A 25763-nucleotide genomic window follows, 5' to 3' on the forward strand; every position below is an offset into this window, starting at 1 on the left:
AGAGAGGAGATCCTTGGCCACATGTCAAACCACAATACTGATCAGTTCCTCCATTTCCACTGTCCCATATATTTATTTCGTTTTATTCTTGTTTATCTTCGACCCAGAGGCAACAGAGAATTCATAAATGACTTTGATAGGCTCTTTCAAGCTCAGGTCGTCCTGTAAATATAAAACTGTCGTCCGCATATTGCGAAATTTTTTGAATATCCCCTCCAGGTAAAATGATGCCTTTGATGTTGTAATTGTCCTAATTGCGCATGCAAAAGGTTCAATATATAAAAACATACAATAGAGCAGATAGAGGGTCCCCTGTCTGACACCTCGTAATTGCTTGATAACATTTCAATATTCCCCCTGCTACCCACATTACTATAAAGAATTTTTACCCATTTCATAAACTATTTGCAAAACTAAATTTCCCCATAACTCTAAATAAAAACTCCTGGTTTACCATGTCAAAAGCTTTTTCCTGGTCCAATTCACAGTAATAGCTGGCAGGTGCCTTTCCTCTAAATGTGCTTGAACGTTCTCTGTGCAATTGCAAGTTCCAGGTTAATTTTCTCCCACCACACGCGCATGTTTGGTCTAAACCAACAACATAGGCGATTAGTTATGGCTTTGCTTATATTTATAGTCAACACACAACATTGTTAAAGGTCTCCAATTTGCTAATGGTCTTGGGGTCCCCTTTTTGTAAAGTAGAGAGATTACCCCTTGCACATCGACCTCCCATATGCTCCAAACCAAATATACCTCTAAACACTTCCAACAGATGACATCAATTAGTTAATATACCCCAACTGCACCTGAGTAGGGAGAGACTCCATATCAAAAACAAAAGAACAGATACTCTTACTTTTTCACCAACACGATTCATCCGACGTGCTTCAATCATTCCAGGAATATTTTTAATCTCTTCAAACTATCTTGGCCAGGTCGCAATTGTAAATGAGAACGTGTTCTCAATTTGCCTACCTGGTTAAATAAAGGTTAAATAAAAAATAAAAAAATAAAAAAATATGTGTTATAAAAGTTATGAATGTGACATGTTGCAATTGTGTTGGGAACCATGAAGCCACGTCTTTCGAATGCCCCACAAGGGTGAAAGAGAAGGAGGGGGCCAAAGTCAGGGTTGTACAGAGCACTTCCATATGCAGCAGCTGTGAAAAGGGTTGAGGGTTTGAATGGCGCACCCGAATTGTCCATGGTGGTGGATAGGCCTACGCTGCAGGGGTTGCCTTTCACCAGCAGGATCCTGGCATTTTAAAGGTTAAGGTGGACTTTGTGACCTTTATAGCTATGGTAATTAATGGCACTGCCAAGGTGGAGAGAAGGTCTAGGAAGATAGAAATCATAGGATGCAGCGGACTGGTTCCTGGGGCTGAAAGATTTCTCAGTGAAGGAGTTACATGTAATATTCACACAAGCTGTACCACCCTCTCAGGTCCTAGAGCCTGAGAAGGGGGATATGGAGAATTAAACGAAGGAAGAAGTGGGAGTTTGTTTTGGCAATGTACTATTTTTATTAGGGTGGATTAAGTTTCACTATTAAGTATGCATATATATATATTTTTTTGGGGGGGGGTTTCAACCCGTCCTGTTGGTGGCGGCAATACACCTTTTGGGGGGTTGTAGTCCGCCATAAAACCCACAGAAGAAGAGCGTCACTGTTTCCTGTACGAATAGTTGTTGCCTACGATAGTTTCAAGTGTGGCTGACAGTCTRCAACTTATTTATTGAAAGTGTATTACGCAGTATGCCAGGCATACTGGAGCCACTCCAGTTTGCCTACCGCTCCAACAGATCCACGGAAGATGTAATTTCTATCACTATCCACACAGCCATACAACATCTGGACAAAAGGAACACCTACAGTATCTTCAGAAAGTATTCCTACCCCTTGACTTATTCCACATTTTGTGTTACAGCCGGAATTCAAAATTCAGTAAATATACATTTCTTCTCACCCATCTATACACAATACCCCATAAGGGCAAGGTGAAAACATGTTTTTATTTTGTACATTTTCTAATTTATTGAATTMATTTACATACAGTACCAGTCAAAAGTTTGGACACACCTAGTCATTCCAGGGTTTCTTTATTTTCTACATCAAATCGTATTTGTCACATACACATGGTTAGCGAAATGCTTGTGCTTCTAGTTCCGACAATGCAGTAATATCCAACGAATAATYTAACCTAAAAATTTCACAACTACCTTATACATACAAGTGTAAAGGAATGAATAAGAATATGTACATCAAAAAATATATGAATGAGTGATGGTATAGAACGGCATAGGCAAGATGCAGTAGATGGTATAGAGTACATTATATACATATGAGATGAGTAATGTAGGGTATGTAAACATAAAAGTGGCATTGTTTAAAGTGGCTAGAGATACATTACATCAAGATGGCAAGATGCAGTAGATGGTATAGAGAATACTGCATAGTTTCCTAGGAACGCAAAGTGAGGCGGCCATATCTGTCGGCACCGGAAGTAACATTGTAGAATAATAGTGAAGAMWTCAAAACAAGTCACCTTTGGGGTTACATGACAATCTGTCCCTGTGAAACTCCCCAACAGCTCCTGTAGGTCCTGCATCAGGGAGTCTTATGGAGATAAACAAATACTAATAAAAAAACATGACAGAACTCATGAAAATAATAGCTTGGCTGTATTAAATGTAAAGGTTGGCATGGAATTTGTTTGGCACTCTAGCATACTGTACCTGTATCTTGTGTGGATAGGTGCAGGAGCATGGGTACTGCTGGAAGATGTGTACTGGTAACTATTAAATACAAATGGTGTTATATTTCTTCATCAACGCAACTTAAGTATTGGTTAAAGAGATGAGAATCTTCTCTGACAGATATATGTCATAAAATTATGATATACTGTACACCATTATATTAGATATATATGTCATTTAATTACGTGTACATAACTATGTGGTTTTAATGTACATTCGCAGTGGTTCTTCTTAATTTGAGAGTAATATAACACTTCATCTATATTCAATACATGCAGCCTAAGAGTTCATGCCTGCAAGACAGAGGCTTAGGTTACAATCGGTCTGAGGATTTGAAYGTTTYATAGCACCACTTTGTATTTAATCCMACATTGAAATGAAAGCCAGTGAGACAGCTAAAACTGCATTTAGTACTAGTTAGAAATGTCCTAACAAGGTAGTCATGCTGCCTGACAAGTTGAACGATGCTAGCCTTGATGAGACCCTTACTCTCTTGGGGTTGTWGTTTGTAGCGTGATTTCCKTAGGGCGACTTGGCTTCAAACCTACCYCTGGTCAATACCCCCTCCTACCATTTGCTACTCTGATGTGCAGAAGTAGGATACTGTATGACGGTCAAAACCTGTATGAGGGAAACTGTATGAGGGATTTGTAATAGAGAAGCACAGGTTGTGTTTTCTGAACAGAGGGAGTAGTGTAACGATCCTAGCCTTGATAAGTCTATTAAGAAATCCCCCAAGGGAGGAGATCTCACATTTGGCATCTCCCTTGGGGTTCCCTTAGGGCAGGGTTTCCCAAACCTCTCCTCTGCCTCTCCGGACGTTTCACATTTTTGTTTTAACCCTTAGGTCTTCTTATAGCTTTTATGTCCAGGTCTTTTGTGAATTATGTTGCCTCTGCTGTCCCTCTCTATCCATTGGACAGGGGCAAGGCTGGTGGCAGGAGCAGGTGACTGTCGCTTTGCAGCTCACTCCTCTGATCCTAAAGTATTGATTCAAATCAAACATAGAATGGGAATCTGTCTGTGATTAAAATTACAACACAACATTGTGGTACGTACTCACAATTCAACTGCCCTAAAAATATACTGGGGAAATGGGAATAAATATCACTTACAGCTAGCTAGCAAATGTTGAAACTGTAATGGGTGCAGTAGCTTTCTCGAAGAGCCTCCTCAAATGCCACCCGTCCCACATCCCTCTCTTTGCTCAAAATAATTTTTGTATTTGGTTGAACATAAACATTATTGTATGTTAACTTACAAAAAAAGTCACAAAATGTGTGATCATATACTGTGAGACAATCAAATTGTCACGATCGTTATGATTGACGGACCAAGGCGCAGCGTGTGTTGGGTTCCCCATATTTATTACCGTGAAACAGAACAAAAACAAGAAACATAACGAAAGTGACGAACAGCGCGCGCACATCAGCACATCAGCACTCAACAAAACAATATCACACAAAGCAGGTGGGAGAAAGGGCTTCCTAAATATGATCCCCAATTAGAGGCAACGATTACCAGCTGCCTCTAATTGGGAACCATACAAAMCAACAACATAGAAAATAAATGACTAGAACACCCCCCTAGTCACGCTCTGACCTAAACACCATAGAGAACCGAGGGCTCTCTATGGTCAGGGCGTGACACAAATATATATAGTAGATTCACACCTGACAGAAGTAAATTGGTATACGTTGTGGATGGTTGATTTTCATTATTGTGGCGTTACATTGTGAAAAGTAAAAGGCAAAGCATCCACAGTTACAACTCAAATGTTTTTGTTATTTATCTGCTGTAATTCATTAACATCTCAGCTGCGAACAAAGCTGGAATTATTATTTACGAACTAGATGTATATTCATTTATTCATATTTACACAACTGGTAGACAGACAGCAAAAAGAGAATTACAGTTTAAAGTTTAAAATATACAGACACCAGTATAGCTACAGTTGAAGTCGGAAGTTTACATACACTTAGGTTGGAGTCATTAAAACTCGTTTTTCAACCACTACATGAATTTCTTGTTAACAAACTATAGCTTTGTCAAGTTCGTTACGAMATCTACTTTGTGAATGACACAAGTAATTTTTCCAACAATTGTTTACAGACAGATTATTTCACTTATAACYCATTGCATCACAATTCCAGTGGGTCAGAAGTTTACATAYGCTAAATTGACTGTGCCCTTAAACAGTTTGGAAAATTCCAGAAAATTATGTCATGGCTTTAGAAACTTCTGATAGGCTAATTGACATCATTTGAGTCAATTGGAGGTGTACCTGTGTACCTCTTTTCTGTTTTCTTGAGTAAGGCAGCTCCAAAATGCAGGTGTTTCAGCCTAGCTCAGTTTATGTCAACATCATACTTTCAAAATCTTACCTAGCAGTCATCATCACGAATCAAGTCAACAATCTATTGGTAAATGCTTTTTAATCTTGACATATGAAGAGAAATAATGAAGAGAAATTATAGATAAAACGTGTCGTTGCTCATTGGCCATTGGACATAAACATTACACAACAAGTTGGAAATTGAAAATTCAACAATGAGTGGTTTGGAAGGAATCAGTGGCTAACTGCAAAGCATTGCAAATCAATCATTAGCCTGCTATTCAGTGGAGTGGCTGTGTGGTCCCAAGTCTAAGATTAAGGGTCTCTTTTCCTAGTTTAAAATGATTAACATTCAACATTGGCCATGCTGCTAATGAATCATGATTTGTGCCAAGCTYAAAACAACTGTTAACTCGGTTCTTCAAAATCTGACTTTAGTGAGTTCAAGACAACTGGGAACCTGGGAAAAACGAGCTACAACTGGGGAAAATAAGTTTWGAACTTTCATCCGACTCGGAATTGTAAATCCAGAACTCAGGCCTCTTTCTAGAGCTACGACCTGAAGAGCACTGATGTCATCATGATTCAACATTTTTTTGTTGTTGAGTTCCCAGTTGTTTTGAAAGCACCACAAATCCAGAGAATGCCAGACTTTGATGACAAAAATTGCCCACGAAGGACCACTGCGCCATCTTCCTGTTCAAGTGAGCACAGCACAAAAATGTCTTCTATGCTGCTGCATAAATTATGTAATATGCTAGGGAGATATGTATCCTGTAAGAAAGTAATACTATGTGTATGTTGTGTAGCAAGCTGTTAGTAGCCCATGTGCCTCACCCTAATAATTCGGTCTATTTTCACCTCTTAATTTTGCCCACTTTTCTGACTTTGTGGTGTACATGTAGCCTTTAACCTGTTTTTGAGAAATGTAATCATTGAATATTGTAAGAGCTTTCATTTTCTGCTCATATCCCTCATTTACTTATCCTACGGTTCTGACTTGGTGTACAAGGAGAACACTGTAAGAACGGACCATGTTCTGAATTCTGTCGCTATACATTTGAAAAGTGCTGAACAAATAGTTATATTGACTACGTCCGTCCTAGCTCGATCATTAATGTCTTAATCGAAATTATGGATTGCTGCTTATCCGCTTGCCATCCCCTTATGCCATAGTTTGTAAATCTCAATTGTCAGTAGAAACCACATTTGTTTAAGCAAGTCAGCCATATCAGCTATGTTTTTTTTAAAGCACTAAATGTGGCTGAATGACTTATTTTGCTGCCAGAGAAGGCTCCGCGGAGCCAGATGTAGCAGTGGTAAGGTGTTGGGACTAGTGTTGGGACTCTGCTGTTGGGACAGTTTTATGTAGAGTTTGTCACCGTTATAGTGCAATTAATGTATTGTTTAGAGGTATGTAGTGGCTTTGCTGGTATGCATCCCACCCATTTTCTTTTTTGCTCCACCAAGATTTACATGTTAAAATCGCCACTGTATGTTATGTATTCTGTACAGAGTAATTGTTTATTTTAAGTTGTATGCGGTATTCAACACAACCACAGATATAATAAGAACAAACACAACGGTCAGTTCCGGTACAAATGATAAAACGTCAGTTCCGGTACTACGGAATCATGGGAGATTGATTTTCACAGTCTGTCACTCACTGCCAGACACTTTTAAATTATGAAATAAATACCTCAAATTCCCTAAAAAGTATTTCYATGTGCTTACACGATTGATATTATTGATTGTAATTTTACATAGTTAATAACGGAGAGCAGCTAGCTAAAATGCACAGTGTTCACTGGGGTTGCAACCGGCGGGAACCAAAAAGCTAACGTTAGCATACAAGCTACTGTTGGCCAGAGCGAATAAATATCACTTCCTGTCTACAAGATGAACTTATATATGTAACTGATTGAAATACTAGATTATTTGTAATTCCTTGTCCAATAATTTACCTCGTTCTCATTGTAAAATAGCTCGCTAGCTTCAACCAAATAAGCAATTATGTTTATTTGTACTAACAGCACAAATTCAGGGCGCAAATATAAATATAGAATGACACAAATATAAATTTTCATTTGCTGCTTCAGTGTCTTTAGATATTTTTGTCAGATGTTACTATGGAATACTGAAGTATAATTACAAGCATTTCATAAGTGCAAAAGCTTTTATTGACAATTACATGAAGTTGATGCAAAGAGTCAATATTTTCAGTGTTGACCCTTCTTTTTCAAGACCTCTGCAATCCGCCCTGGCATGCTGTCAATTAACTTCTGGGCCACATCCGGACTGATGGCAGCCCAGTCTTGCATAATCAATACTTGGAGTTTGTCAGAATTTGTGGGTTTTTGTTTGTCCACCCGCCTCTTGAGGATTGACCACAAGTTTTCAATGGGATTAAGGTCTGGGGAGTTTCCTGGCCATGGACCCAAAATATCGATGTTTTGTTCCCCGAGCCACTTAGTTATCACTTTTGCCTTATAGCAAGGTGCTCCATCATGCTGGAAAAGGCATTCTTCGTCACCAAACTGTTCCTGGATGGTTGGGAGAAGTTGCTCTCGGAGGATGTGTTGGTACCATTCCTTATTCATGGCTGTGTTCTTAGGCAAAATTGTGAGTGAGCCCACTCCCTTGGCTGAGAAGCAACCCCACACATGAATGGTCTCAGGATGCTTTACWGTTGGCATGACACAGGACTGATGGTAGAGCTCACCTTGTCTCCTCCAGACAAGCTTTTTTCCGGATGCCTCAAACAATCGCAAAGGGGATTCATCAGAGAAAATGACTTTACCCCAGTCTTCAGCAGTCCAATCCCTGTACCTTTTGAGGAATATCAGTCTGTCCCTGATGTTTTTGCTGGAGAGAAGTGGCTTCTTTGCTSCCCTTCTTGACACCAGGTCATCCTCCAAAAGTCTTCGCCTCACTGTGCGTGCAGATGCACTCACACCTGTCTGCTGCCATTCCTGAGCAAGCTCTGTACTAGTGGTGCCCCGACCCCACAGCTGAATCAACTTTAGGAGACGGTCCTGGCGCTAGCTGGACTTTCTTGGGCGCCCTGAAGCCTTCTTCACAACAATTGAACCGCTCTCCTTGAAGTTCTTGATGATCTGATAAATGGTTGATTTAAGTGCAATCTTACAGGCAGCAATATCCTTGCCTGTGAAGCCCTTTTTGTGCAAAGCAATGATGACGGCACGTGTTTCCTTGCAGGTAACCATGATTGACAGAGGAAGAACAATGATTCCAAGCTCCCTCCTTTTGAAGCTTCCAGTCTATTATTCAAACTCAATCAGCATGACAGAGTGATCTCCAGCCTTGTCCTCGTCAACACTCACACCTGTATTAACCAGAGAATCACTGACATGATGTCAGCTGGTCCTTTTGTGGCAGGGCTGAAATGCAGTGGAAATGTTTTTGGGGGATTCAGTTAATTTGCATGTCAAAGAGGGACTTTGCAATTAATTGCAATTCATCTGATCACTCTTAATAACATTCTGGAGTATATGCAAATTGCCATCATACAAACTGAGGCAGCAGACTTTGTGAAAATGTATATTTGTGTCAATCTCAAAGTCTCAAAGCTTTTGGCCACGACTGTACTCTGTATATTAACCTCTGTTCAAGTTATGTCGATGGTCTGCAAAGAACAGGAAGGTTGACGAACACTCGGCTGCAARGGGAAAAAATCAGCTGAGGAGAAAGCAGCCATCATGTACACAGAGGGATGGGATAGTCACACCAAGTGGGAAGACGGACCACCTGCAAAATCCCTTCCTCAAACCAGGACGTTTTGCTGCACTGCTCCTGTCCATTTCCATGTAGTGGTGGTAAGAAGAATATCCCTTTCAGAATGTGACGTCTAGCTGCAGTAACACATTTCACTGTGGCTAGTTCAGACTTTGCTATGATGACTCCTGGTGGTAAAACATGTCTCCCAATGCACAGCTGCCCTGAAGGGAGAAGAATGAGAAATAACACAAAAACACTTCCACATAGCTTGCAGGAATAGACCTGTCACACGCAATAGTTCAATTTCATAAAGCCTGAGTGGTGTCTAATAATATATGTTATACCTATTAAAGTGACTTAATTTGTCTGATTCATCCTGCATTAAAGACTAAATTATTCTACATCGCTTCCTTAATCAACACATCACACAAGTATCAGACATTCAGAAGCACGCATGCAAAAAATATTGCCTGTGCTGATAATCTTGTGGATGAATTCATACCGTACCATTTTCTGCAGTGCAAAAATCTGCATCTAGCACAGCTGTGCTACAGGAAGAGGATGGGCAAGGACATACATGAACAATGTCAGGAGATAGCAGCTGAAATGGTTGAGAGTGGACATGTACAGTCCAGTGCACCCCATTTATTTGTTAACAGTGACATCTACGATGCCAACTGCACCTTCAAAGTCAGACACAAATCAGACAATTATGTTGCTAATAGTCAAGGGGTGCAGTGTGTTGGGGCACTTGTGACAGCAGCAACCATCACCATCCCTGTTGAAGAATACTCAGACACCAATCAGCATTCAGGGGTAGATCATCCTTCTGATGAAATACATTAATGCGTGTCTACAGAATATCAAAACGACAGTCCCCTCTTTTATTTAAATAATGTATTTAAAAATAAATATATATTGCAATATATACTCACAGAATACCTAAATAAGTACACAGTGTCATATATCTCATGACATTAAAACTCGTTTTTCAACCATTCCACATTTCTTGTTCACAAACTATAGTTTTGGCAAGTCGGTTAGGAAATCTACTTTGTACATGATACAAGTAATTTTTCCAACAATTGTTTACAGACAGATTATTTCACTTATAATTCACTGTATCACAATTCCAGTGGGTCAGAAGTTTACATACACTAAGTTGACTGTGCCTTTAAACAGCTTGAAAATTCCAGAAAATGATGTCATGGCTTTAGAAGCTTCTGATAGGATAATTGACATAATTTGAGTCAATTGGAGGTGTACCTGTGGATGTATTTCAAGGCCTACCTTCAAACTCAGTGCCTCTGCTTGATATCATGGGAAAATCAAAAGAAATCAGCCAAGACCTCAGAAAAAAATGTGTAGACCTCCATCAGTCTGATTCATCCTTGGGAGCAATTTCCAAACGCCTGAAGGTACCACGTTCATCTGTACAAACGATAGTACGCAAGTATAAACACCATGGGACCACGCAGCCGTCATACCTCTCAGGAAGGAGATGCTTTCTGTCTCCTAGAGATTAACGTACTTTGGTGCGAAAAGTGCAAATCAATGCCAGAACAACAGCAACGGACCTTGTGAAGATGCTGGAGGAAACGGGTACAAAAGTATCTATATCCACAGTAAAACGAGTCCTATATCAACATAACCTGAAAGGCCGCTCAGCAAGGAAGAAGCCACTGCTCCAAAACCGCCATAAAAAGCCAGACTACGGTTTGCAACTGCACATGGGGACAAAGGTCGTACTTTTTGGAGATATGTCATGTGGTCTGATGAAACAAAAATAGAACTGTTTGGCCATTATGACCATCGTTATGTTTGGAGGAAAAAGGGGGAGGCTTGCAAGCTGAAGAACACCATCCCAACCGTGAAGCACGGGGGTGGCAGCATCATGTTGTGGGGGTGCTTTGCTGCAGGAGGGACTGGTGCACTTCACAAAATAGATGGCATCATGAGGGAGGAAATTTATGTAGATATATTGAAGCAACATCTTAAGACATCAGTCAGGAAGTTAATGCTTGGTCGCAAATGGGTCTTCCAAATGGACAATCACCCCAAGCATACTTCCAAAGTTGTGGCAAAATGGCTAAAGGACAACAAAGTCAAGGTATTGGAGTGGCCATCACAAAGCCCTGACCTCTACCCGATAGAAAATTTGTGGGCAGAACTGAAAAAGCATGTGCGAGCAAGGAGGCCTACAAACCTGACTCAGTTACACCACCTAACGTATTGTGGGAAGCTTGTGGAAGGCTACCTGAAATGTTTGACCCTAGTTAAACAATTTAAAGGCAACGCTACCAAATACTAATTGAGTGTATGTAAACTTCTGCCCCACTGGGAATGTGATGAAAGATATTAAAACTTAAATAAATCATTCTCTCTATTATTCTGACATTTCACACTCTTAAAATAAAGTGGTGATCCTAACTGACCTAAGATAGGGAATTTTTACTAGGATTAAATGTCAGGAATTGTGAAAAACTGAGTTTGAATGTAATTGGCTAAGGTGTATGTAATATTCCGACTTCAACTCTACATAGACTTGAAATCACCGGCCACTTTAATAAATGGAACACTAGTCACTTTAATGTTTACATATCTGGCATTATTCATCTCATATGTATACATATATCTGGCATTACTCTTCTCATATGTATACACTGTATTCTATACTATTCTACTGTATCTTAGTCTGTTCCGCTCTGATATTGCTCGTCCATATATATGTATGTAGTCTTAATTCATTCCTACTTAGATTTGTGTGCATTGGGTATATGTTGTGTAAATTRTTAGACATTACTGCACTGTCAGAGCTAGTAGCACAAGCATTTCACTACACCCGCAATAACATTGGCTAATCACGTGTATGTGACCAATAAAATTAGATTTGATTTGTGGGATTGTTTCCAAAGTCAGAGCTGATTTGGGGAAAACCCCAAACTCAACTTTTAGAACAAATATTGAAGAGTTTAATTTGGGAATGCTTCCTTGGGGTGCTCTAAGTTACTATGTGTTTTGGCATTAAGAAATAGCTTCCACATGCTCTTTAACACATAAATGAGTAGGATCTTCATATACAAAGGTCATTGAGCAGGATTCTGTGTTTTCACATGCAAAAGTGATTGTTTTTGATATCTGCCTTCCCAATAAAAACTGCTTTGACAATTCAAAGATATTTTATGGAAAACAGATGTTTCTGGACAACGCACCATGCTGCCTTGAAAACATGACCTAGTGGCACACACTGTTTGATTTGAGAAGGGCGCTTTTGCTGTGAATGTCACGGGCCAAAGAGGGGTGCCAGGCGGCTCTGCATAACCCCACACCTCAATAGCTGTAAACATATTGTTTAACCAATAAATTAATTGCAAGACAATCAAGTTGAACAGCATTTTAAAGTATCATTTTTGTTTTATTAAACCTGGATCCACAGACAAGCATCTTTCTTAAAGTTTACAGATCCAGTTAGCAGAATTTCATTGAYGTACCGGAGTCACTTGATCTTATTTCTCCTCGGCAGTCACTCCAGTCTCATGGTGACAGTTGTKCCTGAGCTAATCAGATCACGTAAAGTACAAAACAGACTGAGGCATATTCAGTAAGATGCAACATGTATGGTGTTGCAGATAGATATGTAGTGTATAGATTAGACAGGCTATACCTACAATTCATCCTCTAACATGTGGAATAAAAAGGCATGCCCATTCTATACATAAACATTTCTACATTCTGAATGTTGCCCCCCACTGAATATGCATCAGAAAACTAAAAGGTATGAAATTAGAGACCAACCCAAAAATTACAACCAGTCTAAAAAAGTAGAGGCAACTACCTAGCCTCAGCAATCATAACATAGTTTCAGACCCCCACCCATAATTTATTACAGTGTTCTTAATTCCTGATTATCTACACCTACAGGGGTCCAGGGTTTTGTTCCAGCCCAGCTGTAACAATCCTGAATCAACGAATCCAGGGTTAAATTATTATTTGCATCAGGTGTGTTAGTGATGAGCTACAACAAAACCCTGCACACCCAGTGGATCCCCAGAGCCATTGAGGACGGCTGTTCTACTATAACAAATCTGTGGTGTAACGGGAGTAAAAAGGTTTTCCCTCCACATCCCATACACAAACATTCAGAATTATTATGTGCCATGGATCTATATATGTATAACTCAACAGCAACAAGAGCAAAAACATCTGCTTTCAGATATTCAGCAGGAAGCAAAATTCTGAAAGTTGCAGATAGAAATATGATAGAAATAATACAATTCTTTATTCTAGAGTCATGTCTATTTTGCACAATACATTTCTACTTGAACGTTCTGGGACATTTCACTCTCCTGAACAAGCCCCAAGTATCTCACCTTGAGCGGATGCATTCTGCAAACTTAATATAAATGACTTTGTCAGATCATTTGCAAAGGGGTCCAAACAATGGGTCAAATATGGGATACATTCTTCACTGGTACTGTCATCATTGCTTAACTATCAGTGTGCAGCTCTCGAATACATGTCTTGGTTTTGTTACTTTATACAGCCCATCCACTGACCAGATACAGACAGGCAGACATACAACCTCRCTAGCTAATGTATGGCTGATCATGCAGTTGATCAAGCTGCATGGAGTAATCCATAACATATCATTTGCTTCCTCGGTGATGAGAAAATCAAACTTGACGACATCAAACCTAAGATCTTTGAAAGGCCTTGAGTTCAAAACGCATGACAGTAACAAGCACATCGATAATGATGGGAACAAAGGGGTAACAGGGTAAAAAAAACTAAAAAAACATAAGAGATCCAATTTGTACTCAGACATTTACTGAAATCTGCCAGTCTTATTTCAAGGTGTGACTGATTCGGCATCTCTGTGCTGGAGACAACAGTGGAACAGGAAGTCGCAGGGGGAAGGTTTTAGGTGTTACACCACTCGCCGCACTTCGAAGAACCTCTTCAGGTAGTAGATCTGTCCCAAAGTCATGGCCACCAGGACCAAGGCCTCGAAGAACGACCAGAGAACCACCCTGCTGTTCGTGTTGTCATTGACTGGATGGAAAGATAACCATGACTTAAGTTCAAGACTGGCTGTCAGTACTGACACTGCAGCACACGCATAACAATAAAGTGAATGGGTACTTAACCACAGTACATTCCGACACCATTTGCTTTCACGTGCAGTTTCATATGTGGTGTGTGTAACTCACTGGCTCTGTGTATCCTCTCCCGGACCTCCATGTACTCCTGCTCATGCTTGACTGCTGTCATGGCAACCGCCAGCTCATTGATCATCTCCTCCAGCTTGTTCTGGTGGGCTGTAACAGAACACACAACCAACCAATCAGGATCAGCATAGACTCAACAACATTCTAGTGAAAATTACGTGTGTGTTACACTGAACACGTTAAAACACTGCACAAAAGAACACTATTAGTCCCTGTATTGAATGCATGAAATCATGCACACAACATATTCCAGCATCTATAAATTGTGAGTTATTTTTTTTAAAGACAGATCTCACATCATTCCCAGGCAACATGTACTACCGTAACTAAGTGGTGATTTGTGAACATTAGATTGCACTGGAAAACTCATTCAACTTAGGTTAGAGAAAACCGAATGCATTTGGGCAAACATAGCTTCAGATGAGGCCTGAACCCTACCATCCCAACTCTCTCCACCTGGGGGAAGGGGAAAACAGTCCAGCACAGTCAAGAGGATGGAGAGAAAGAGAACAATAGCATCATAAAGAAAAGAGGAATAATATGTGAAAACAGAAGTGATCATCCGTTAAAGCAATTAACAAATTATTAAGAATAGAGCTTAATTCACACACAAATAAAGCTTACCTTCTGTCTCCATGTCCTGTCCCTTGGGTGCCTCTCCGATATCGATGGTGAACATGATGATCTTTGGTGTCATGGTGGACATCTTGTTGCTGAAGCAGAACTTGTAGATCCCGTCCATGTGAGCTGCTACAGAGTATTTCCCACTGGACTCTCTGTCTCCTTTGTAGATCTGCTTGTCATCAGGTCCTGTTATCTACATAAGAGACAATATCATACAAATATTTGACAACTCAAGGTGCAACATTGTTGTGGTGTGCTGTAATTCTAACCAAGAGTGAAAAAATATTCTGGACCATTGTAGCAACAAATATATATTTCATTCAGTGGTTGGGGGATCGGGGTGGTCTGCACCACATGGTAGCAAACACTTTATATTGGATACCTTTGAAACCCACTAAAAAGATGGATCTCATTTGCATTACAACAATTCTCAACTATCTGGTGGTGAATGCATGTGGTGGAGCAGTGCTGTTAAAGAAATGGAAGGAGGGACTGTTTCTCAAGTTCTGTTAAACTGACAGCTGTTTGAATGACAGCTAGTAACGTTAGTCAACAACACACTTCCTGGCGGTATCATTCATGAACAGATCAGTCACTTACTAGTTATTTACCAATTTAGCTAACAATTGATAAAACAGGCAGTGGGTTGACTTTAAACTATACAAAATATAGCTAGCCATTCAAAAACAACAAGTATGACTGGCTTGTGGTGAGCAATTAAGCTAAATAGCTAGCTAGTTAGCCATATCCGCTAACGTTAGCTAGSTACTCCACACCTTCTTTGCGCAAATGACAAGTGAAAACAAATCCTAAGAAAAAACAAATCCATAAGAAAGACCAAATGTAATCTCACCTCAACGTCAATGTCCAAAAAGCCTCCCTCGGCAACTTCAAACATTAGGCCCATCTTGGTTCCTGAGTTGACCCTCTCATGGAAGCACTCATCCGCATGAGCGTCTATGCTAACAAAGTAGCCGGACGCTGTGGAGAACAAGACCGCAAAGAGGACAACGATCTCTGAAGTAGTGAACATGTTAATGTTTTAGCTAGCGTTACGTAACGATTGTAGATTCTCTGTATTCCCACGATTTCAAAMCCACCCTAAAAGTGCACATGTATCGTATCAGGAGGCTCAGAACAAGCACAATTTATAGAGGGTGAGATTGGAAACTTTCTTGCTAGCAGGCTAGCTTTCAGGTAGACTGCCACGTAAGGATTTAAACGGGAAGTAGCGAGGGTCATATTTTCACAGAACTAAGCGATTTAAAAATCGGCCATCCATTCCCCCTACAGCGCGTGCGCAACCGGAAAATGTATGTTGTGTCGCGTGTCTGGTGACGTTTCAACAGTCGACTCGTTCTGAAGTCTCCGGGGCCGAGGCCTAGGGTATTTTTTGTTGTTGTGAAAAATTTCCAACCAATGTCCATCTTTTGTGCCCGTTTGGAGCGGGGTCTGGACCTTATGAGGCATTTTCGCTGGGGGTAGACTGTGGAAGAAAACCACAATAGTTGGAAAAGCCAGCAAGTTGTAGGAACTAACGCCAGCGCGAGGAAATAAGGATTGAAAAAATATGACATCTCGGAGGTAACGTAAGCCTTAAGGACTGATCATGGAAAACAATCTGATGATGGTAGTTAGCTAGCTAACTAGCCTGTCGGCTAACAGTAGCCTAGAACTGTTTACACTTACAAGATTATTCCAGTGATTTAATGCATACATGTGATAATCAGTTAACGAACTAATAATAAAAGTCGTATTTGTCAAGGATGTGCCTTGCCGGTGTTTGGTGGTAGTAGTAGTAGTAGTAGTAGTAGTAGTAGTAGTAGTAGTAGTAGTAGTAGTAGTAGTAGTAGTAGTAGTAGTAGTAGTAGTAAGCTAAGTAAGTTATTTATTGGGCAATACAATGGGCATCTGTGAAATTGAAGCTACCTTTTTGAATGTGAACTCTTTTTAAAAGCTATCTGCCCAGGATATGCGGATCAATGCATCTGGTTCAGTTTGGAGGACAGGCTTTTTATTCAGAAAGATACCCAACATAATTATAGACTGTACATTAATATCTGTCACTTCTCTCATGCAATTTTTCCTGATAAATCAGGATTTCCTGATCATTCTCACATCCTTTAATCATACATCAGTGACCATCCCCCAAATCAATATCTTCTTTCTCCAGAATGACATTGTTGTGCCCATGACATTCCTGAATACAGACTATATTCAGGCCACATATGTTCTCTAGGCTAGGTTACCAGTGAACTCTGTGATTTATGACTGCTTGTTATCTCCCCAAGGGTAAGTCAAGGGCCCTGAACCCAGCTGGGTAGGTGACTCACTGGCATTTACAATAGAGTTATGATGAAATCCAAATAAAAGTCTAGACAGGACAAGGACAGGTACCTTGATGTTTAAGCTGGTCATGGATGTGGTGTAGTCCACAAATCTGTTGTGTCTGGAAACATTTCTTTGAATTTATGCTGTGTCACCTATTACTTCAAATGCACTTAACTAGCTAGTTTACCTGTGATGTTGTTGTGGTGTTTAGGTGGTTCCACCCCAATATCACGGGGGTGGAGGCTGAGAATCTGCTGCTGACCCGGGGGGTGGACGGGAGCTTCCTGGCCCGACCCAGCAAGAGCAACCCTGGAGACTTCACCCTCTCTGTCAGGTGAGTTACTGTAGCACCAGACACTAGAGCTACTGTAGTCTGGGTTGACACCGATATATAAAAAAGGAGTCTATTTAGTTTAGTTGCACCTAAAGCATACAAAGTAAACAAGAAAATACTTTCCCCATTTATATTGTATTATAAATGATTAGGCAAATTGAAGATAACATTTCACCATCGCCTGGGTGGTGGGGGTTCATATTTCCCTTTCTATTATTCCTGTGTTCCCCTGGGCAGACGTAACGGAGCTGTCACCCACATTAAGATCCAGAACACAGGGGATTACTATGACCTGTACGGGGGGGAGAAGTTTGCCACCCTGGCTGAGCTGGTTCAGTACTACATGGAGCACCACGGCCAACTCAAGGAGAAGAATGGAGATGTCATCGAGCTCAAATACCCCCTCAACTGTGCTGACCCCACCTCTGAGAGGTGAACACTGACACAACATGCGTGTTTGTCTCTTGTTTGTTTGTGTGTATATATACCGCTCTAGCCTGTGTGTCAGTTTGTCAGTAGAGTTCTATAAACTGTATTTCTCTCTCTGTGTGTGTCCCCCAGGTGGTTCCATGGTCACCTGTCAGGCCGCGAGGCTGAGAAGCTGCTGACAGAGAAGGGGAAGAACGGTAGTTTTCTGGTCAGAGAGAGCCAGAGCCACCCTGGAGACTTCGTTCTGTCCGTCCGCACCGGCGACGACAAGACAGACAGCAGCGACGGCAAGCCTAAGGTCACGCACGTCATGATCCGCTGCCAGGTATAGTATTATTAATTATTTTTGTGCTTTACTCCTTCCCTCCCTCCCTTGATCAAAACAGGGTTTGCGTCCTTGGACTGTTGTAAATTAGGTTTTAGAGGTGAATGGTGTTGAATGTCAATATTTGTTACATAATGAGTGCCGCATACCAATAGGCAGAAGTTGGGATACTATGAGTGGCCTGGAATGTTGTGATACTGACATAAATACAGATAAGGGATATTACTGGCATACTGTATGACCTGTGTGTCTGGCCTTAAGTTTACAGAGAGCTGAGAACTAAAGCAGTGATAATGTGGCCTTGGATGTGGCGTATGCCACAGATACACTACATGATATCTCCGGCAGCGTTTGGAACTGCCGACCGGCGGTCAAGAACAGCGAGTTCATCTCAACCTTTGCTGCCCTTCAGTCCCTTTGGCCCTGATTTAACCTTTATTTAACTAGGCAAGTTAGTTAATAATAAATTCTTATTTTACAATGACGGCCTACCCTCTGCCAAACCTTCCCCTAACCCGGACGACGCTGGGCCAATTGTGCGTCGTCCTATGGCGCTCCCGATCACGGCCGGTTGGGATGCAGCTCGGGATCGAACCAGGGTCTTTAGTGATGCAGTGCCTTAGACCGCTATGCCACTCTGGAGCCCCTAAATGATGGAGACATGGAACACCCCAGAGAACACTGTTACTCCAGCTGTTCTCTCTTCATCTGGCTATGTGTTCTGTCATAGTAACTTGGCTCCATCATATCCTCACCTGGTCTCTCCTATCATTGCTATGTGGCTGACGCTCAACAACTTTCCTCCTTCCCCGTTCTGACACCCTGGTGGCGACAAGCATCTCTGCGTGCCTGGCAGATATCTCAGCTTGGATGTCATCCCACCACCTCAAGCTTAACCTTGACAAGACAGGGCTCCTCTTCCTCCTGGGGAAGGCATTCCCGCTCCGAGACCTCTCCATCACGGTTGACAACTCCACGGTGTCCCCCTCACAGAGTGAAAAGAACCTTGGCGTGACCCTGGACAACACCCTGTCGTTCTCTGCAAACATCAAACCAGTGACTCGCTCCTGCAGGTTCATGTTCTACAACATCCGTAGAGTACAACCTTACCTCACACAGGCGCAGGTCCTAATCCAGGAACTTGTCATCTCCCGTCTGGACTACTGCAACTCACTGTTGGCTGGGTTCCTTGTTTGTGCCATCAAACACCTGCAACTTATCCAGAATGCTGCAGCCTGCCTAGTGTTCAACCWTCCTAAGTTCTCCCACGTCACCCCGCTCCTCTGCACACTCCACTGGCTTCCAGTCGAAGCGCGCATCCACAACAAGACCATGGTGCTTGCCTACGGAGCAGCAAGAGTAATTTCCCCTCCCTACCTTCARGCTATGCTCAAACATTACACCCCAACCTGAGTACTCCGTTCTGCCACCTCAGGTCTCTCTCCCGCTCACCCTGGACAAAGCTCTTTTCTGTCCTGGCACCCCAATGGGTGGAGTCAGCTTACCCCTAAAGCTTGAACAGCAGAGCCCCTATCCATCTACTGAAAACATCTGAAATCCTACCTCTTCAAAGAGTCTTAAATAATCCCACAGCCCCCTGCCCCCCCAAAAAAGCACTGACTTTGCTGATGGTTTTTCCTTTATTGAGGAAAAATGGACTTACTATTACTGAGATATGTGGTTGTCCCATCTAGTTATTTGAATATTAATGCTGTAGGTCGCTCTGTAAGTCGCTCTGGATAAGAGCGTCTGCTAAATGACAAAAGGTTATTTGACTATTTTGAACATTTACATATCTCTTTAGGTGAAACATCATCCGAATGGGATCATCACCAGTAAGTTCTGTTGTTTGTGTTCCTCAGCATGACCTGAAGTATGACGTGGGTGGAGGAGAGAAATTTGATTCTCTGACAGACCTGGTAGAGCACTATAAGAAGAACCCCATGGTGGAGACACTGGGCACAGTGCTGCAACTCAAACAGGTGTTTATTCAGCTGGCTGTCGCTGTCAGATCTCATTCCCCAGATCTTGATAAATGTGCTAATCACACCCAAGGCCCTTTTGTCTTTCAGAAGCATTAATAAGAGCCATTGTTTTTTTGTTTTTTTTCTAAACTTGTCTATGTTCTTTCCCCAGCCCCTGAACACCACTCGTATCAACGCAGCGGAGATCGAGAGTAGAGTGAGGGAGCTTAGTAAACTGGCCGAGGCCACGGACAAGGTCAAACAGGGCTTCTGGGAAGAGTTTGAGGTAATAAAAAAAAAACGCGTCATTGCATTTCAAAAGATACATTTAATTTAGTATTGTTCTCGTGTCAGGAAAAGTTTGTATACAGTTATACATCCTGAAGCTATATATTCTATGTCCTCTGTTTTTCTCCCTCCCAGACTTTGCAGCAGCAGGAGTGTAAGCTGCTATACAGCCGCAAGGAGGGACAGAGAGCAGAGAACAAGAACAAGAACCGATACAAGAACATTCTTCCCTGTGAGAACACACACACTCCCCTATCAAATATCACCGTTGACTGACCACCCTGTTGTTGTCGTATGCATAGCCTGGATATTAGTTAGTCTGATTCAAATCGTGTCTCTCTCTCTCCTCCCTGTCTCCTCTAGTTGATCACACTCGTGTGGTGCTGAACGATGGGGATGGATCTGAGGCTGGTTCTGACTATATCAATGCCAATCTCATCATGGTAGTAACGGACATCATGGTAGGCAAGACAAACTTATTTTCACTATTTCAGTTATATCATTAAAATCAATCAATCCTAGCACAGTTTTGGGCTCATAGTTTGGGCTCATAGCTCAGTAGTTTTTACCTGATTAAGTAGAATCATGTTGAAAAAATGATGTTTAAAGTACCATTTATAATCCTAAAACATAAGTTGACAATGATACTGTTGCTGTTTCCTATTGTCATGTATTTGTGATTTATAGCCTAGTGTCAGCACTGGTTTTAAATGTAGAAATCCATCATCTATATGCTGAAATAAGTCAGATATGTTGAAGACCAAGACATAACAATAACTCCTGACAAACACTTGTCACGCTTGTGTTCAGATTACTTGTATTTTTCAAAATGATTAACAAAACTGCTCTCACCAATATTTCACTTCGGACTGAAATTGATTAGCTTGTTCTACTGTAATCAATAGCGCACGCAAATTGATCACTCACATYGATATTGTATTAAAATCAATGGAACTTGGACAATAACCGCGGTGACATGTACCRTTTGYGTTCTTCTACAAGACAAACCACAACGAACTTGGGTATACTACATATACCGTTCGATAGATGAGAACCTGTAGGAGCCATTTATCAACTAGATGGCCAATATGAAAATGGGAAACGCARCACTTTCTTTGACTGGATTATTTCAACGAATCGTCACCTCACCGGTAGTTCAAATGACAATTATCTGTGTCATTTGAGTTTGAAAATTACCACTGTGTTCCAAGTCCCGCGAAAGGACAGGCGCGTATGATTAGAATCAACGGCACCAAACCAAAGACGTGAATTTGTTTTTAAATCAATCGATTTTAGTATCGTCTTGATGACTATAAACTTTTATATTAACATCACCAATCTGAGGTAAAAAGGATGTGCAATTCCACACAATGAAAAAGCAAGCTTGTGTAAGGTAGTAACATAAACGTTCAGCATTCGGGAAATTAGCTCCATGTCAAATTTTTATATGGCAAAATAATGAAAAATGTGATATGCCAAAAATAATTCAACACGTCAATTTAGGATGATAGTATATGTTGCCTACTCACAAACTATTGCAACAATACATCTGTTTCTCACTAATTGAACCATTTGGGGAGTTTTATAATGCTCTTAAACACAATTTAACCGAACGTTCTAGACTAAAGCTTCTATAGTGTCTGTGCAGCAGGCGGAACTTTTGACGTCCTCAATCATGGTAAACTCACTTTATCCTCAGGACCCACACCTGTCAGACACAGTAAATGACCTCATGGTAATCTCTACATACACTTAGACTCAGCTCTATTTTAAACAGTTTGCAATTTCCTGTATGTGACAGCTCTACAAAATGCTTATGCAAGCTTACCGTACCAGTTTGTGCTGTATCTTGTCTTTAAAAAAAATATAAAATAAATTGAAAGTGTGTGGAGTGTACTGCTAGCTGACCGATGTGTGCTACTTTGCATTGCGCATAGTCTGCTTCCCTCTGTCCCAGTGTGTTCCAATCCACACTACATTCAACACAGCTCCCGTCTCTGTAGAACTCTGTGTTCTTTCTCTCTCTAGCCGGAGTTGGAGTCCAAGTGTAACAGCACCAAGCCGAAGAAGTCGTACATCGCCACGCAGGGCTGTCTACAGAACACCATCAGTGACTTCTGGAGGATGGTGTTCCAGGAGAACTCCCGGGTCATCGTCATGACTACCAAGGAGGTGGAGAGGGGAAAGGTAACTGGTTGACTGGGTCTCCATTCCCGAGCATCTCTGAAAACCAGGAGGGCTGCTTTGTAGGCTTATCAGTGGGCAGGTTTTGGAGCAGGAGTATTGAAGTGAATAGACGTACGTTTTCTATTTGTATGTTTGATTTGGTCGCCATTTGTGTGTCCTCTCCCTGCAGAGTAAGTGTGTGAAGTACTGGCCAGACATGTCAGCTCTGAAGGAGTATGGAATCATGCGTGTCCGCAACGTCAAAGAGACGTCCGCTCACGACTACATCCTGCGAGAACTCAAACTGTCCAAGGTCGGACAGGTGAGAGGACAGGACTGTGTTTTTTGGAAGTGCACCGTGTGTTGACTGTGTGTGAGCATGCGTGATACTTAAAAATGTGTGTGTGTTCCAGGGTAACACAGAGCGGACAGTGTGGCAGTACCATTTCAGAGCGTGGCCGGACCATGGTGTCCCTACAGACCCCGGGGGTGTTCTGGACTTCCTAGAGGAGGTCAACCTCAAACAGGAGAGCATTCTAGAGGCTGGGCCCATAGTGGTGCACTGCAGGTACACACACACACACACACACACACACACACACACACACACACACACACACACACACACACACACACACGAGACACAGTTGTGTGTATTGTTGCCATCTAATTCTCTCTCTCTCCAGTGCTGGTATCGGGCGGACAGGAACGTTCATAGTGATTGACATCCTCATTGACGTCATCAGGGAAAAAGGTGAGTGCAAATGCGTCATCTATTTGTGCTTGATGAGATGGTCTCCATAAAGAAAGCTTCCGCTTCGCTCAGACCCCGTGGGTGTCTGTGTCTGAGGTATAACCTCTTCTGTAACTCTGTAGGAGTGGACTGTGACATAGACGTTCCTAAGAGCATCCAGATGGTTCGTTCCCAGCGGTCTGGGATGGTTCAGACTGAGGCCCAGTACAGGTTCATCTACATGGCTGTCCAGCACTACATAGAGACACTGCAGAGACGCATAGAGGAGGAACAGGTGTGTGTCCATGTGTATGTATGTGTGTGTGTTTTGTCAGTATGAGTGGTTGTAAAAGTATTTCTCTAACCTTCTCCTTTCCGTCTGTCTTTAACAGAAGAGTAAGATAAAGGGGAGGGAGTACACCAACATTAAGTATTCTCTGTCTGACCTGACGGGTGGAGACCAGCTGCAGAGCCCTCTGCCTCCCTGCACCCCCAGCCCCACCCCCAACTGCACAGAGTGAGTACCTACCCACAATCAGTTGTGGGGGAAAAGTACCCAATTGTCATACTTGAGTAAAAGTAAAGATACCTTAATAGAAAATGACTCAAGTAAAAATGAAAGTCACCCTAAAATACTACTTGTGTAAAAGTCTAAGTAGTTACCTTTTTATACTTAAGTATTAAATGTAATTTCTAAAATATACTTAAGTATCAAAAGTAAAACTATAAATCCTCTCAAATTCCTTATATTAAGCAAACAAGTTAATCATTTTTATTTATTTACAGATAGCCAGGGGCACAGTCCAACACTCGGACATAATTTACAAATGAAGCATGTGTSTTTAGTGATTCCACCAGATCAGACACAGTAGGGATGACCAGGGATGTTTTCTTGATAGGAGAATTGGACCATTTTCCTGTCCTGCTAAGAATTCAAAATGTATAGAGTACTTTTGGGGTGTCAGGGAAAATGTATGGAGTAAAATCTATATTTTMTTTTCTTTGGGAATGTAGTAAAGTAAAAGTTGTCAAATATGAATAGTAAAGTACAGATACCCCAAAACACTACTTGAGTAGTACTTTAAAGTATTTTTTTAAAGTATTTTTACTATTACCAACTACTATACTCAAGCTAACACTTAGCTAGTCAGTTTCAGTTGTGAAATACCTTGACTGATGCGTTTCTCTGTCTGTGGTTTATATGTGTGTTTTCTCTTTTCTTTCCCTGCGTGTGTGTGTGTATAGGATGAGGGAGGACAGCTCTAGAGTGTATGAGAACGTCGGTCTGATGCAGCAGCAGAAGAGCTACAGATGAGATTCACCTTTGACCCCCACGCTGTCCCAGGTAAATACGGGAACTGTGTCTTGAGTTCATTTTGTGGTTGTTACTTTTTTTTGTTATAAACGACCGGAATTCTCTCTCTCCCTCTGTCCCTCTCAGGAATCTGTTAAATTTGTGTTGCCAGCTGCACCTGAGACGTGATCACGATGACTACACGGAAAAGAAGAAAATGTAAAATAACGAAAAACTAAAATCTGAGAGAGGTCTGAGAGAACCGAGACTAACGGAGGGGTTTTTGTTCCCTTCCTCCTCCTCCTCTGCTCCTTATCCTCGTCCCCCCTCTCTCTCCAGGAACAGTATCCCTCTAGTCCCCTAAACCACTGTGATTATCTGGAGAGCCCTAACGAGCTTAATGACAGAACTTAATAACAAGCCTACACCCCTAAACTTAACCTCAGCCTGAGTTTAGACCTTCTCAGACCAGACCCAGGCTGAGTCTAGCAGTGCTCTGTTCTCGGCTCACTAGAGGGAGAATAACCTAGCTTACCTGTTCTGTTTGTCATTGTTCCACCCACTCTTTTTGGCATGAATTTTTCTTCTGTCTTATTTCTTATTAACCAAAGGAAAGACACGCATAGATCGTTTGTTTATTGGGAAGTAGTGAGATGAGTGAGCCCTTCTCAGAATTGAGAAAAAAGGCCTGTGCCAAAATGGTTTCATCCAACATCTCGGCCAATCAGTGGTCTCCCTCTGCCCGGTCAAACCAGAGTGTGGGGGGGACACTGTTTGCAGAGAAAAAAGGGATACTTCCAGTGGTAATATTGTTTTCATTTTTTGTATCATGTTTTCTGTTACTGAAGGAAGAATTCTGGGTATTGTAGTGATGTCATTTTTTTATTTTATTCTTCACTCCCCTCAAACTAGAGTCCCAATAACTTCCCAGTGGATTCAGGATGTTGGGGAGGATTTTTTTGTTGTCTTTTTAAAAGGCATATTTTTTGGTTTATTTTTATTTCATGTTTTTTGTTGTTGCCACAGTGATACTCAGTCTCCCTTGGTTACCATTCCCAAACTCGCACCCGATGTCCTTAACGCCGCATTCACATAGCAACGTAACAGCTACAGCACAAGCCTTGTACCTTGGGTGGAAATGGCGGCTAGAACTCCCAGGGTGCCTTGTGTTCCCACTAAGCACTAATGTGGGGTCTAAGGGTTGTTTCTGGAGG

General features: G+C 41.6%; 2 protein-coding genes across 3 annotated transcripts; one reads left to right on the plus strand and one right to left on the minus strand.

Moving 5' to 3' along the window:
- Positions 1-12217: 12217 nt before the first annotated feature.
- Positions 12218-15921, minus strand: LOC112072410 (transmembrane emp24 domain-containing protein 2). 2 transcript variants are annotated; one of them, XM_024139816.2, is made up of 5 exons: positions 15539-15921; positions 14686-14878; positions 14500-14517; positions 14044-14151; positions 12218-13885 (listed from the first exon to the last, which is right to left on the minus strand). In XM_024139816.2, the coding sequence occupies exons 1-5, from the start codon at positions 15716-15718 to the stop codon at positions 13761-13763; spliced, it is 624 nt and encodes a 207-aa protein (XP_023995584.1). In that variant the 5' UTR covers positions 15719-15921; the 3' UTR covers positions 12218-13760. The 2 variants fall into 2 exon arrangements, with proteins under 2 accessions (XP_023995584.1, XP_023995585.1); XM_024139817.2 differs by lacking the exon at positions 14500-14517 and having other exon boundaries at positions 15539-15919.
- A 94-nt stretch (positions 15922-16015) lies between these two features.
- Positions 16016-25432, plus strand: LOC112072408 (tyrosine-protein phosphatase non-receptor type 11). The gene is made up of 16 exons (XM_024139814.1): positions 16016-16269; positions 17228-17350; positions 17588-17782; positions 17912-18104; positions 19967-20086; positions 20241-20354; positions 20492-20588; positions 20720-20817; positions 22385-22543; positions 22713-22844; positions 22936-23090; positions 23209-23276; positions 23399-23550; positions 23648-23772; positions 24501-24600; positions 24697-25432. The coding sequence occupies exons 1-15, from the start codon at positions 16256-16258 to the stop codon at positions 24568-24570; spliced, it is 1815 nt and encodes a 604-aa protein (XP_023995582.1). The 5' UTR covers positions 16016-16255; the 3' UTR covers positions 24571-24600; positions 24697-25432.
- Positions 25433-25763: the final 331 nt, after the last annotated feature.

This window comes from Salvelinus sp. IW2-2015, unplaced genomic scaffold, assembly GCF_002910315.2.
Source record: "Salvelinus sp. IW2-2015 unplaced genomic scaffold, ASM291031v2 Un_scaffold1918, whole genome shotgun sequence".
Classification (NCBI taxonomy): Eukaryota; Metazoa; Chordata; class Actinopteri; order Salmoniformes; family Salmonidae; genus Salvelinus; species Salvelinus sp. IW2-2015.